Source organism: Pituophis catenifer, unplaced genomic scaffold, assembly GCF_029215685.1.
Source record: "Pituophis catenifer annectens isolate HBS135680 unplaced genomic scaffold, rPitCat1.0.hap2 SCAF_1, whole genome shotgun sequence".
NCBI lineage: Eukaryota > Metazoa > Chordata > Lepidosauria > Squamata > Colubridae > Pituophis > Pituophis catenifer.
This window is the reverse complement of record NW_027256881.1, coordinates 80,295,468-80,311,618: the sequence shown is the minus strand read 5'-3', so window position 1 is coordinate 80,311,618 and position 16,151 is coordinate 80,295,468. Positions and strand designations below refer to the sequence as shown.

The 16,151-nt window shown below is 38.8% G+C and overlaps 1 protein-coding gene across 1 annotated transcript in view; it reads right to left on the bottom strand.

Annotated features, from left to right (window-relative positions):
* Positions 1–9,008: 9,008 nt before the first annotated feature.
* Positions 9,009–16,151, bottom strand: part of IPCEF1 (interaction protein for cytohesin exchange factors 1) — a 30,765-nt gene continuing 23,622 nt past the window's right edge. The window contains exons 8-10 of the mRNA XM_070931565.1: positions 14,930–15,314; positions 9,827–10,017; positions 9,009–9,278 (exon numbers count right to left, since the gene is read on the bottom strand). Of these exons, the coding sequence (XP_070787666.1) occupies positions 9,084–9,278; positions 9,827–10,017; positions 14,930–15,314 (771 nt within the window). The 3' untranslated portion in view covers positions 9,009–9,083. The remainder of the gene's footprint in view (positions 9,279–9,826; positions 10,018–14,929; positions 15,315–16,151) is intronic.

The window sequence follows — 16,151 nt, the reverse complement described above, 5'->3', positions numbered from 1 at the left end:
ACAATGGAAATGTTAATGACATTGCCTAAGCATGAAAAATTGTGATCTAACTGTTGCATCTACTGAACTTATGGCTTTAAATAAAGGGTGGAATGATTTTGTACTGAAGCAAAATCCAATGTTTTTATTTTTTTTCCTCTTCCCAATTGTTTCCAGCCAATTTTCTTTTGTTTCTTGAATTCTTTGTTTTCTTTTTTCTTTTCTTTATAGTGGATACTACTTTCTTTAAGCTGAGTGCCTTACAGCTAAATTTTTTTTTTCTGCTAAGTACCAGGGATGAGTTCTACTTACCTTTACTATTGGTTCGCAGCAGGGCTGCGCACCTGCGCTTGCTTCGCTCGTGCGGGTGCACGCTCTTCTGCACATGCGCAGAAGCGTTTTGATGATGTCAGGGTCAGTGGGCGGAGCTTCCTGCCAGTTTTACTACCAGTTCTATAGAACTGGTGCGAACCAGGGGGAACCCACCACTGCTAAATACATATATCTTTTTCTTTTGGTATGCAGTGATAGAGATGAGAGATAGATGATATATGATAGATAGATGATAGATAGATAGATAGATAGATAGATAGATAGATAGATAGATGATAGATAGATAGATAGATAGATAGATAGATAGATAGATAGATAGACAGACAGACAGACAGACAGACAGATAGATAGATAGATAGATGATAGATAGATGATAGATGATAGATAGATAGATAGATAGATAGATAGATAGATAGATGATAGATAGATAGATAGATAGATAGATAGATAGATGATAGATAGATAGATAGATAGATAGGTGATAGGTGATAGGTGATAGGTGATAGGTGATAGATGATAGATAGATAGATAGATAGATAGATAGATAGATAGATAGATAAGAGAGAGACCTCAAAATGTTTGCAGATCTAACTAAATTGTGGTGTTAGCATCTTCAAGTGACTAAGTAGTATTCAAATTTCAAAAAAATGACTACAGTAGGAAAATTAGTTTTTGTAACACCCTGAAAAGCCACAAGGTTGCACTCATGTACCATATCAATTTAATAGCACTTACAAGCAGCAGAAGCTTATATGTGGCTTAGTTCAAAATAAATTAGATTATTTCCTTGAATAACCTGGAAAGGAGATGGAGGAAATGGTGATGTTGGGAAATACATTTTTTTTCTTCTGAAAAGGAATTTGCCTGAGTATTTTTTAAAGGTGGGGATTTATTTTTTTTCTACCATAGATATTATTAGATCGTTCATCCAAAATGGTGACGAATTCAGGCTACACTGAAGTTATGATAAGAAAGAAAGAATTCCATATCAATTAATCATGTACTTTGGGGACTGTAATCCTACAATCTTACATAGGATCAGTTGTGGGTTGCTCCCGGTAGTAAAACTGGTGGGAGGCTCCGCCCACTGACCCTGACATCATGAGAAGCGATCTGCGCATGCGCAGAAACTTCTGTGTGTGCGCAGAAGCAAGGCGCGTTCGCGAGTGAAGCAAGTTGCAAACCAGTAGTAGAGGTAAGTAGAACCCAACCCTGCATAGCATCGACACATGATCAATCTTTTAGGAAACCCTAGTTTCAAAGAAAGTATTTTTAAGTGACTTTGCTTTAGGTAGATACTGTATTGGCTGCATTTGCACTTAAGGAGAAGTTAAACTTACTGAGTTCATCCTTTTTAGACTTGTATGCTGTGGGTTGCAATCATCACTCAAGATCAGGCCACATGTAACTCGTGCTCAGTTTAAAATATTTTAACATTGCATTTCACCTTTAATGTGCAGAACAGCAGAAATGGAAGTCATTAGTAACTTTTCTTCTAGAATATTGTTGAGAGAATATTGGGCCCCAGGAAACAGGCCACTATTGGATACTGTTATATGCAAGGTGATGGATAAAATCCAGGGGTGAAATCTAAAATTTGTTACTACTGGTTCTGTGGGCGTGGCTTGGTGGGGGGGTTTAATGTGACTGGGTGGACATGGCAACTTTTTTTTTCTTTTAAAAGTATTTTTTTCTACAACCTTAAGAGGTTGCAGAAAAAAATGCTTTTAGAAACCTCTGATGATCAGGTAAGTCAGCTGGGATCACCAGAGGCTTTTAAAGGCATTTTTTTTCCTACAACCTCTTCGGCCGAAGGGGTTGCAGAAAAAAATGCTTTGAAAAGCCTCTGATGATCCCAGCTGAGCCACGCAATCATCAGAGGCTTTTTTTTTTCCTTTTAAAAGCATTTTTTCGGCCGAAGAGGTTGTAGAAAAAACAGCCTCTGATGATCGCGCGGCTCAGCTGGGCATGGGGGTGGGCAGGGATTTTTGCTACCGGTTCTCCAAACCACCCACCACCATCGCTACCGGATCAGGCGATCTGGTCCGAACCGGGAGCATTTCACCCCTGATAAATAAATAAATAAATAAATAAATAAATAAATAAATAAATAAATAAATAAATAAATAAATAAATAATTTTATTTCTATACCGCCCTTCTCCCGAAGGACTCAGGGCGGTGTACAGCCTATTTAAAAACACAAGAAACACGACAACAATTTAAAATTTAAAATCATTAAATAATTAGGCTCCAATTAAAATCCCAGAAATTTAAAATACCCCAATTTAAAACGTTATGTTAATAGCCCTGCCTGGCGGAACAACAGGGTCTTCAGAGCGCAGCGAAACACCTGGAGGTCGGAAATCTTTCGTATTTCGGGGGGCAGTTCATTCCACAGGGCTGGGGCTCCCACAGAGAAGGCCCTCCCCCTGGGTGTCGCCAGCCGACATAACTTGGCTGATGGCACCCGGAGGAGACCCTCTCTGTGGGAGCGGACTGGTCGGTGGGAGGCTATTGGTGGCAGAAGTCGGTCTCGAAGGTACCCGGGTCCTATGCCATGGAGCGCTTTAAAGGTGGTAACCAACACCTTGAATCGCACCCGGAAGACCACTGGGAGCCAGTGCAGCTCGCGCAGGAGGGGTGTCACGTGGGCGCAACGGGTTGCACCCATAACCACCCGCGCGGCTGCATTCTGGACCAGTTGGAGCCTCCGAGTGCTCTTCAAGGGGAGCCCCATGTAGAGAGCATTACAATAGTCCAACCGGGAGGTGACAAGGGCGTGAGTGACTGTGCGCAAGGCGTCCCGATCCAGAAAGGGCTGCAACTGGCGAATCAGGCGAACCTGATAAAAGGCCCCCCTGGCCACGGCCGTCATGTGCTCTTCTAAAGACAGCCGTGCGTCCAGGAGGACACCCAGATTGCGAGCCCTCTCTGTGGGGGGCAAGGATTCACCCCCAATAGTCAGCGATGGCACCTGCTGACTATATCGGGGCGCCGGAAGCCATAGCCACTCGGTCTTGGAGGGGTTGAGTCTGAGCCTGTTCCTCCCCATCCAGGCCCGCACGGCCTCCAGGCAGCGGGACATCACATCAAGGGCATCGTTGGGGTGGTCTGGGGTGGAGATGTACAGCTGAGTATTGTCAGCGTACAGATGACACTTCACCCCGAAACCACGGATGATCTCACCCAGCGGCTTCACATAAATGTTGAACAGGAGAGGCGAGAGGACCGACCCTTGCGGCACTCCCCATGCGAGATGCCTCGAGGTCGACCTCTGTCCCCCTGCCAACACAAACTGCGAGCGGTCGGAGAGGAAGGAGGAGAACCACCGCAATACGGTGCCCCCTATTCCTAACCCCCTCAACCGCTGCAGCATGATACCATGGTCGATGGTATCAAAAGCCGCCGAGAGGTCTAATAGGACTAGGACAGAGGAGCAGCCCCTGTCCCGAGCCCTCCAGAGATCATCCACCAACGCGACCAATGCCGTTTCAGTGCTGTACCCCTGCCTGAAGCCCGACTGGTACGGGTCTAGATAGATAGCTTCATCCAGGTGCTGGGGAAGTTGTCGTGCCACCACGCTCTCAACAACCTTCGCCACAAAACGAAGGTTGGAGACTGGACGATAGTTGGCTAATTCAGCCGGGTCCAGGGAAGGCTTCTTGAGGAGGGGCCTCACTACCGCCTCTTTCAAGGCGGCAGGAAAGGCACCCTCACTCAGAGAAGCACTTATAATCCCCTGGAGCCAGCCTCGTGTAACCTCCCAGGAGGCCAGCACCAACCAGGAGGGACACGGGTCCAATAAACACGTGGCGGCACTAATCTTACCCAGAACGCTGTCCACATCCTCAGGAGTCACAGGATCAAACTCCTCCCAGGTAACATTCTCAAGACCTGCCCTCGTCTCCTCCCGTGGACTCATCCAGTAAAATCCAACCCTACATGCTTAAAGATTCAAAATCAAAAATTAAAAAACCAGTTCATTCTGCACTTGCATTCCCTTAATTTTCAGTTTGGCCACAAGGGCTAACTTGGCAATTGTATGCAAGTAACACACTTTCTGGGTAGCAGCAGGTGCTGCAACTAACACAGTCCTAACAATTCAACTCAACTCTTAGCATTCTGAATAGGGTCTTTAGGTTGGCCAATACAGAACCATTTTTTCCAGCTACCATGTGGGCAGTGGCAAAATTCTGTGTCACTGCAATGTCCACATGAAAAAAACTGGCTACAGAATTATAGAAGTCAACTGGTGCCAATTTTTTGGAGATATCTATAACAATTATTGGAAAAATACATTTACTCACATACTTATCGGCTCTCCACTCATGTAAATTAGGGAGTGACCCTAACGGTTTGAGATTATGTGACCATAACGGTTTGAGTTTCATAACAGGGATGTTATTATTCATGATTAATGTCAGTATTATTTTTAATTTATTGTATGTCTATTGATGGTCGATGACTGTAATAAAGTTTTTATTCATATTCAGAACCATTTTTTTAATTATTTTTTTTTTACTGGTTTCCTTTCTTTCTTAGGGCCGACTCATGCCACAATAATAGAAACCACAGAACCTTCTTCCTGTTGTTAGAAATTTCACCTGCCCTATAAAGGAAAAAGCATAACATAACATAACATAATTATAAAGGTTTTTAATAACTGTTCAAAACAGTAGACTTTTCATTTTTTATGGCCACCCGCTCACACATGACTTTAAGAGACTTACCAGGAATTTTGGCAGACAAAACGTTGGGGAAGGCAATCCTCTACTTTCCTACTTTGGGTAAAATAGATTACCTGTCCAATTCTCTGCTGCATAAATTTATAAGTAATAAGTAAATCTTTCTTTACAAGAGTGCTCCCTTCTATTCTGTAAATCAACCATGCTATTTCCTATCTCAAGATTTGGCTGGGTTGACACATACTATTCATTTACAGATTTCTGTATCAGGGTATTATTCTGCTTGTGGCAAAATTGCAGTTTAGATGATATCATCTCTCTAATTCAGGAAGGAGGAAGGAACGTTCAACCATGAAACAGTTACTATGAGTTGAAGCATTTGAACAAATTGATTTGGGGGTTTGATGGGGTTGTAGTGGTGGTGGTAGGATTTTCACTGGAATTACTTCACTTCAAACCAAACATTGAAACAAATAACTATATAGCTGCAAGCTCTAATTTTCCAAAAGCAATAGGACATTTTCACCATATGAAAATGTTACTTTCCCTTGATCATGCCAGTTCATGATTTAACCATTTGTGCATGTCAAAATTAAGACTAATTTCAAACAGGGGACTGGGACCAGAAAACGAACTGCAAAATGCAATAATAGTGGTGCGAGCTGAGTGACCAATTGTGTGCATTTTAATAGGAACTCACTCCCTGAAAGAAAAAAAGGCAATATTGAAGTGCTAGGCTTTGTTTAGATGGACTGTCAACTTGCTTCTATTTCATCCAGCTAATAAATGTATTAACAATATACAGGTGAAACTCAAAAAATTAGAATATCGTGCAAAAGTTCATTTATTTCAGTAATGCAACATAAAAAGTGAAATTAATATATGAGATAGACTCATTGCATGCAAAGCTAGATAGTTCAAGCCTTGATTTGTCATAATTTTGATGATTATGGCTTACAGCTCATGAAAACCCCAAATTCACAATCTCAGAAAATTAGAATATTGTGAAAAGGTTCAATATTCTAGGCTCAAATATTCTAATCAGCTAATTAAGCCATAACACCTGCAAAGGGTTTCTGAGCCTTTAAATGGTCTCTCAGTCTGGTTCAGTAGGAATCACAATCATGGGAAAGACTGCTGACCTGACAGTTGTGCAGAAAACCGTCATTGACACCCTCCATAAGGAGAGAAAGCCTCAAAAGGTAATTGCAAAAGAAGTTGGATGTTCCCAAAGTGCTGTATCAAAGCACATTAATAGAAAGTTATGTGGAAGGGAAAAGTGTGGAAGAAAAAGGTGCACAAGCAGCAGGGATGACCGCAGCCTGGAGAGGATTGTCAGGAAAAGGCCATTCAAAAGTGTTGGGGACTTTCACAAGGAGTGGACTGAGGCTGGAGTCAGTGCATCAAGACCCACCACACACAGACGGATCCTGGACATGGGCTTCAAATGTCGTATTCTGTCAAGGCGCTCCTGAACAACAAACAATGTCAGAAGCATCTTACCTGGGCTAAAGACAAAAAGAACTGATATGTTGCTCAGTGATCCAAAGTCCTCTTTTCTGATGAGAGCAACTTTTGCATCTCATTTGGAAACCAAGGAGGAAGAATGGAGAGGCACACACTGCAAGGTGCTTGAAGTCCAGTGTGAAGTTTCCACAGTCTGTGTTGATTTGGGGAGCCATGTCATCTGCTGGTGTTGGTCCACTGTGCTTCATTAAGTCCAGGGTCAATGCAGCCGTCTACCAGGAGATTTTGGAGCACTTCATGCTTCCTTCCGCAGATGAGCTTTATGGGGATGCTGACTTCATTTTCCAGCAGGACTTGGCATCTGCCCACACTGCCAAAAGTACCAAAACCTGGTTCAATGACCATGGGATTACTGTGCTTGATTGGCCAGCAAACTCACCTGACCTGAACCCCATAGAGAATCTATGGGGCATTGCCAAGAGAAAGATGAGAGACATGAGACTGAACAATGCAGAAGAGCTGAAGGCTGCTATTGAAGCATCCTGGTCTTCCATAACACCTCAGCAGTGCCACAGGCTGATAGCATCCATGCCACACCGCATTGAGGCAGTAATTGATGCAAAAGGGGCCCAAACCAATTACTGAGTATATATGCATGCTTATACTTTTCAGAGGTCCGATATTGTTCTATGTATAATCCTTGTTTTATTGATTTCATGTAATATTCTAATTTTCTGAGATTGTGAATATGGGGTTTTCATGAGCTGTAAGCCATAATCATCAAAATTATGACAAATCAAGGCTTGAACTATCTCGCTTTGCATGTAATGAGTCTATCTCATATATTAGTTTTACCTTTTAATTTCATTTCAGTAATGAAATTAGTTTCATTACTGAAATAAATGAACTTTTGCACAATATTCTAATTTTTCGAGTTTCACCTGTATGTATGCATGCAAATTGGAAAGGAGTCAAATTTGAGAAGAACTGTCAAGACATGCCTGTCATATGTATTAGGATTTAAGAGTCATGGTGGCATAGTTGTTAGAATGCAGTATTGCAGCTAATTCTGCCCACTGCCAGGAGTTCAAGTCTCACCAGGCTCAAGGTTGACTCAGCTTTCCATCCTTCCAAGGTCAGTAAAATGAAGACCCAGATTGTTGGAGGCAATATGCTGACTCTGTAAACCACTTAGAGAGTGCTGTAATGCACTGTGAAGCAGTATATAAGTCTAAGTGCTATTGCTATATCTAAATAGTTTTCATGGTAACAAATACAAACCTTGGGACATATTTGTTGTCTCACACAGTATCATCCCAAAGTCATTTTACCAATAAGTAGCAGCTATAAAAAAATTTACAAAACCTGCAGAAAACCTGCCATTGCCTATCTATGGGCTTTTTTTTTAAAAAAAAAAAAAAACTTCTAAATCTAATTTATACCGCTTGACTTTCCTCATGATCTTCTATCCAAGAACAATTCAGGTTTGGCTTAGCTTTTTGAGATCAGTCACATATGGCTAAGCGAGACTGAAAAAATATCTACATTTTCACAAAAAGCCGAGGCAAAACTTATATGTCTGTGTTTTATATTTGTTTTCATTTACTGTTAGGTTTACACTCCATAAAACATTAAGGAAAGACGGACACATACATTTTGCCCAATGAATTTATTTGCTCATAAAAACCAGTTCAAACACAACTTTCTGATGTCTGATAAATGGATTTTTTTTTTCTTCATAAACCTGAAGCTATTATGGCTGCAACTGTGTCCTTTGAACAGATCATGAGAAGGCTATATAGAATACAAACACCAACCTTCTTTTATTTATTTCTTCTGTGACTAAAAACCGTCCATCAGCAGAAACAATTAAAACATTGATGAGCTGTGGCAAAATAGTGCATTTTGTATAATTCTTACCCTGGTAGTTTGTTTTTTCCCCAAGCTGAAGTGTTCTGCTTCTCTCTCAACCAAATTTAAAATGGACCAAGTCTTCTTGTGTATGTACCCTACATTCAGAAAACTGAGAAACGTATTTCCTAAAACATTGTTTTTATTGTAAAGTTGGCTGCTTTTACAGAAGATAATCCCAATTCTCATCCACCAGATAAAAGTCCTTCTTAGAACTATAGCAAGAGTTGTATCATGATGTGACCATTAGAGGAGATTTTTCCTATCTTCGTGGACTATGGAAAGGGGAAATCATGCTCTAGACAGCAATCTCTGAGTTCCAGGGCCAGATTAAGGTCAATTGATGCTCTAAACCTGATAATAATAATACTCTAATAATACTGCTCCTCAACTTTTCCATTGCTTAATTGACAAGACATTAAGACTTAATAAGTGCTGAAAACTAAAGCTGAGTGTGGCAGTGAAAGAATTAAAGACATGATCGCTAGGGGAAAAAACTCTATGGTGCCCCCCTTCCTTGGTACCCTAAGCATGTGCTTATTTTGCTTGTTGGTTAACAAGCAACAGAGGGCTGCTCTGTTTCAGTATAGATAGTATCAGTACCTATAGAAGCAAAACCTGAATATATGGCAGTTCAAATTGAATGACTGAAGAGATCAGCGATGGAAAGTTAACTGTCCCCAGATAGTATTTCCAGTGAATACTATTCATCCAACAAAAGATGACTGAGGGGTCATTTCTGATTCTGTGTTGTCTCCTTCAGTTGTAGACATAGTGTCTGGTGGCTGATAGATATCTTGAATCAAAATGGAGTTTGTATTCTTCCACTCTCTATACTTTGTTGCTGTTAGTTTATGATCCTCCAGCAGCTGGTTTATCATGGCCAAGTCATGTTCTTTGCACTAGTCAACACAAGAAGAAAAAGCAAGTTACTAGAAGTAGACATTGGGACAGATAAATGATCCAAATCTTCTTGTATACATACAAGAATTTTTTTCAGAAAACTGAAAAAAAACTGTCTCTCAAATGTCAAGTCTTCTGGTCTTCCCACTACTTTTTTTTCAACCAAAAAAAAAAAAAACCCATTTCTCATAATTACTAAAACAAGTTTCCTTGTTTTTAAAAAGTAATCATTTCACAATAGAGAAAAAAAAATTAACAGTTGCTATATATCCTACTGGTTGTAATAGTTATATTTGCATTATATAAATAATAGACTGCATTACAAAGTAACTAAATAACTAAATTTATACAAAAAGCTAAGTTATCATCCTAAATGCACACACATATTCACTAACCAGAACTAAAATTAACTACTTGCAGTCCACCAGTGTGAATGCAACCATCGCTGTTTTCACTAGTCTGAGCAAGTTGTTCATGTGAATACACCCAAAAGTCTCTCCCCCTGAATCCAAAACCGCTAGAACATCTCTCCTCCATCAACCTTTACCTTTAAGGTACTATTCAGAGCTCGGATTTTATGAAGTTTCTCATTTACAGAAGGGTTCTTGCTCCTTTTGATAAAGGACTTTCTCAACTCTTTCTTAGTAGAAGGTCGCCGATCCCCAATGGGAGATAAACTTGCTTGCTCTAAAGACTTGTACAGTTTCTCCATTTCATCCACAGAACATTTGGTACGATCTGTATGGGAGATAAAAGAGAGGATTCTGTGATAGAGTGCAGGTGAGATAGATTTTTTTTAAGTAACACATGTGCGGCGAATGGGAGAAGGCTACTTCTGGTGGCCTAGAGAAAATTAGGAGGGAAAGTAATATATGAACTATTTTGACATTCTCATCCATGAGTTGGTCTGTGGACATACTGTATGAAGAATATTCTTTTAATACTCTTTTAATAGAGTAATTTAGTTCTTAATCTGATTTTAAATTAGGGGTGTTTTAATTGTCACGGGCCAATACTATTTAATTTGTTTTAAACTATTTTTAAATTTTGTATTCTATGTATTTTTATCTTCGGCTGTTCACCGCCCTGAGTCCTTCGGGAGAAGGGCGGTATATAAATTTGAACAATAAATAAATAAATAAATAAATAAATAAATAAATAAATAAATAAATAAATAAATATTAAAATCAGGACTCAAGATTTCAGGTGCAATATCCAAAATGTACACATATCAAAAATGATGTGTTAATGATTGATGTCTCTATTCCACCAACTTATGATTGAAATGGCTGGACCTTTAAAGGGAACATTTTTTCCACCTAGCAGTATAACTGGGCATATGATTGTACTGGGTCTACTATACTGCTCAAAAAAATAAAGGGAACACAAGCAGAAGACATCCGAGATATGAATGAATGAAATAGCCTTATTAAATATTTTGTTCTTTACATACAGTAATTTATACATTGCTCAAACAACTAAAGGGAACACAAAACTACTGTATGTAACAAACAAAGTATTTAATAAGGCTATTTCATTCATTCAGATCTCGGATGTCTTCTGCTTGTGTTCCCTTTATTTTTTTGAGCAGTGTATTTTATTTTTAACAGTAATGTTATAATACAGTGGTGCATCTCAAACATTTGTAATTAAATACTCCCTAATATGTTTATTTCATATATTTTATAGAATTGTGCAAGTATAAACATGCCATAATTGCCTTTGGATAAAGGCTAAATTTAGGTTCGTACTTTAGCCCAATGCTGAAGAAAATGCCTGCATTCTAGCAGAATAGCCTGTTACAATAGCCAATATGACCTGGATGACTGAGAATCTCTATAGACTAATAGCCAATATGCTATTTTACTGTTTTGTTCTGACTGATCACCTCATTAAATGTGACTCACTTTGTTGTAGGAAAAATCCAATGTAAGCTATAGTTAATTAAGCAAGAGCCAGTCAGGCAAATTTTATCTCCACAGCTTGAATGAGACTCGATAGGGAAAAAACGTAGAATTTCTCTACATGTTGTTAATTTCAACTTTTACTGAACATCTGTCTAAAATTCACAGTTTAAAGAACTGAGGAGGCAGTTATCTTTGGAACCTATATGGCCCACTGTCTTTATTTGAAGTATACTAAGTTTTTTTTTAGGTCTCATACTCTGATATAATCAATCATCTTAATTTCTTTCAAAGATCTCTAGAATCCTCCAAAAGGGAGTAGATGACATTGATATATTAAAGCCTTATTTTTCAGCTGGAATTCTTATAAAGATCTCACCAAAATCTAGTGAAATCAAGATAACTCTGATCTCTGTAATTTGGAATGCCTTTCTTCTAGACATTCAAGCAGCCAATTCCCCACTGACAATGTTCAAAAGTATTAGAACAACATTACTCCAACAAGCTTTTAAGCAGGATTGAGCATTTCTAATGACCCTCTAAGGATTTCTAGACATTGGATGACTTTGGATCAATTTAATTTATTCCCACTTTTTCTTTAGACCTTCAGTAAGTGCCCTTATCACTAGAAGAATGTTTTGGCCACAATTATGTTTTTTTTTTTCCCCAAGTGAAAGACCAGGATGATATCCCACTTGGATAGAAAAGCAATCCTTAAATTCTAGATATATTGAAACACTACTCCCATCCTTCTGCATTTCAAGGGTACCTAGAAGCTTCTGTCTATCTTGTTTGCATCCATTAATTTCTGAAAATTAAATGTTAGAATTAAAACCATTCCCTACCAAGTATAGATATCTTCTAATAAGGCAATAAAATACAGAGAAAAATGTTTGGACATAAAATGCATTAGACCTGACTTGCCTATAACAATTGTTTGCAAAGGGTCTATCTGAAATATCTCAGAAAAGAGGGTGTTATTGCTTTCATAGATGAACAATACAACATAAGTAAGGCCCATTCTGTTATAGCTGTTTCATTTTTTGTAATTTCTTCTTTGTTATTATTAGTTTTTATAGTCTCCTGGTAAAACCAAGCATATGAGACTCCCATCAAATGTAAGAAAAATGATAGTAACTAGTTGTTGTTTCTGTCTACCTGTTTTTTTAGATTAGAAGCAAACCTCTGGATTGAAGATATATGTGCCAATCCTATTTTTTACCTTGTGCTAACTGCTTTGTTATTGTTTTCTTCTTTGAATAAAGATAGCTAATCAATCATGGCAGGCTGATTTACCCTCTTTTTCTCTAGTCATTTATCCAGTATTTTTTTCCACAGAATGAAATAATAGAGGCCACATAAATGTTTGCAAAAATTAAAAAGCATGTATTTCCTTCCATAGAAGGAAATAATAGAGGCCGCATACATGTTTGCAAGTATTGATTAAACATGTGTATTTTAATTAAATACATATATTTAATTATAAAATAAAAAGTGTGTAGTTTAATACATGCAAACATTTGAATTTTAAGTTTAAAAATGGGCATTCAATAGTGTGTGTGAAAATGGGCATTCAATAGTGTGTGAAACTCTTGTGATACTATTATTTGGTTTCCTGCTTCTTGAAAGGCTTCTAAATTAATTTCACACTTTTTACTTTCATGCAAATATTTCTTTCATGCAAATGATTCTATTCTGTAAAAAACTACTTAAAGCTTGCCAACAGAATAAAGATCTATCAGGATTCTGTTATCTTGTGTTCAAAAATGCAGCAAACCCTCAGTTTAAACAAGCAATTCAGAAGGCAGAAAGTGTATATTCATCATGAATGACCATTAAATAAATCCCTGATTGATGTAAACTGTCTATGCTGCAATTATTCATTATTCTGACTTGACGTCTAGAGGGAAAGTTTGTCTGTTATATTTGAAGTCTGCTAAACCAAGTTATTTTTAAATCAAGAATGTAGTATGTATAGAAAATATATTGCTATAGGAATTTCAATGAATTTGGCATGTTGTTAAGAATTGTTAAACTAATAGTAGAAATGCAGCTGTGGGGCAGAAGCAGCATCTGGATTGACTCAATCCAGTTTATTTATATAGACTGGCGTTATGAATACACGTATGTGATTATTCTAAATAGAAAAAGAAACACACACACTGAAAATTCCGATTTATACCATTACTAGAGAGTTATATTAATATAGAAAATCTAGGATTACACACAGACAATAGTTTTCTTCCCATTTCCCCTCCAAGTAAGACAGCCATACTGGGCAACCAAAGCAGTTTTAGTGCTTTATCTTGGTCTGAAATGAAAGTGAAATGGCCCTTGATCATTGGCTTCTTTTAAGTATATCTGTACATCCAAGTACAGATGTCTTGGAAAAAGTGAGTAATCAAGATCTGTTCCAATTTAGCTTCAGGCCTGAATAAAAGCCAGGTCCTCAAAATTCAAGGAGAGCACTTTCTTTCCAGATAATAGGTATAACTCTTTTCTTAATTCAGAAGCCAAAGGATTTGGATCTCGGCTGAATTGCAATATATGTGAAGGCTATTTTTCAAAATGATTGGAAAAACAATACAGCTACCTGGATTTTGAAAGTACAAGAGTATTGGACTCCATTTCATTAAAGTTCAGACAATTTTATAGGGTGCCTGCCTGCTTCCAACCAGAGAAAAAAAATTCAGCTGCGATGACTCAGATATTAAATCACCTCCTAGGAAGCTTTGAACAACACTTTCGGTCAAGCAAAATAATGTGCATTCTTGGAATTGTTTATTTTTATTTCAGTACCTATCTTGTCTTCCTACCTGCGTAAGTATTTCTGATTCTTACCAATGCTTTCTTTTTTATTTGCTAGCTCTTTTGCTGGTAGTCCTCAACTTACAGCTGCAATTGAGCCTCAAATTATATAGGTTGTGGGAGTTGTTAAGCAAGTCACTATGTGACCGTACTCAATTTTAGGATCTTTTTACTGGTGGTCATTAAGTGGATGCGTGATTGTTAAACAAACCCATTTTTTTCAATGGGCGGTTCTTTGGTCAGAAACCAGAAAATCGGAAACCAGCAAAAACTGCTGAATATCATGATCATGTAATAGTGATAACACTTAGACTTATATACCACCCCGTGATGCTTTACAGCAAACTCTGGACAGTTTAAAATATTGCCCCCAACTATCTAGGTCCGTGATGATAAACTTATGGCACACTATAGACTCCTACAGAGGCTCTGGAGGCTGAGGACAGCAAAAAACGTCACTTCCTGTCTAACCGGGAGTTGGGAAATGGGCTGTTTTGGGCCTCCGGAGGGCCTCCAAGGTTTAACAGTAACAGAGTTGGAAGGGACCTTGGAGGTCATCTAGTCCAACCCCCTGCTCACGCAGGAGACCTGTGCTAGGGATTCGAACCACCGAACTGCCAATCTTTCTGATTGACAAGCTTAGTGTCTTAGTGTCTTAGCTTAGTGTCTTAGCCACTGAGCCACCTAGTCAGGGGATGGGGAAGGCTGTTTTCGCCCTCCCCAGATGCATAGAGAGGATCTGGAGACAGGTGAGAAAGAAAAACGGGCCTACTTTCAAATGTCACTGAGTGACCGGTTTTTAAGCAAGGATTAACTGTATTGTGTTTTCACACTATCTTTTAATTTCGTAAGAGAACTTTGATTTAAAAAATGGATTAAAAGCAAAAGTGGAGGAGATACTAGAATAATGTATAGGGTTGCTTTTTTGTGTTACTCACCTTTACTTAGAGTTGCTGATGCTATTTTTCCAGGTACAGCTAAGTTATCGTTGGCCTTGCCTAATGAAGATTTGTCTTCATTCCCTGTAATCGGACTGTTTTCCTTGGATCTGCTGGTACCGCTTTCCACTCTTTCATTACAGTCTGTCAACCGGCAATCAGTGTCTGCAGAGTCACCAGAGGCAGCTGGAGGTTGATTGTCCACTTCTTCTTGAGCAGAAGAGCTGTTAATTAAGTCCAGCCACGACTGTCTCTCTGAATGCAATAGATTGCACAATGAGGAAGAAGAGGAGCCTGGGGATTTCATCGTACTGCTTTCTGGGGAAGATAAGGACTGTGGTAGGTCATTTAAAAGATGTGATGTTGAGGAAAGCTCTTGTTGGGCCTGTTTTCCAAAACAAATAAAAATAAATATTTGTATTATTGTTATTGCCAAGAATCAATAAATTTGCTTTCATATAGCTCCTTGAGTAGCTAGATGTCTGGAACTTAGGACTACTCTCATTTCATACTTCTAATATCTCTGGAGACAACTGTATTCTGTGGTCTCAACTGGGCTAATCACCCCTTGCAGCAATTCTGAGGCAGAAGACAGATGAAAACTACAATATTAATCCTGACCTTAACACATTTTTAAAGCAAAGAAAAATAATACCCCATCCCTTAAAAAATGGACAAAAATATCCAGCCTCTTGTACATGTATGGCGTGACTCTAAGCACTTTGACCCAGAAAGACATTAATTTCCTACAATATGTCCCTTGTTAAATTTGGGGCCTACTCAAGAATTGGTTGGCCACCATTCTTTACTCTGTTGTTATTGACCCGTCATTTTTAGAGAGCATTTTCAGGTTTAGGCCCAGGAAGTGCTCTTCTCAAGGGCAAGATGATGTTATTTATTGGTACAGGTAGTCCTCGATTTACAACAGTTCATTTAGTGACTGTTTGAAGTTAGAACAGAATTGAAAAAAAGTGTCTTATGACCGTTTTCCGCACTTATGACCATTGCAGCATCCCTGCGGTCATGTGACCAAAATTCAGATGCTTGGCAACTGGTTCATATTTTTGACAGTTGCGGTGTCCTGGGGGTCTCAATTGTGGTTGTAAGTTGAGGACCACCTGTACATTTTTGCCATCTGTTCTGAAGTTTGGAGGACCTCTCAGAATAGTATAGGAAAGCAGCAGGATAAAAGACAAAAACAGGCAACAATAGCCTCTTCCTC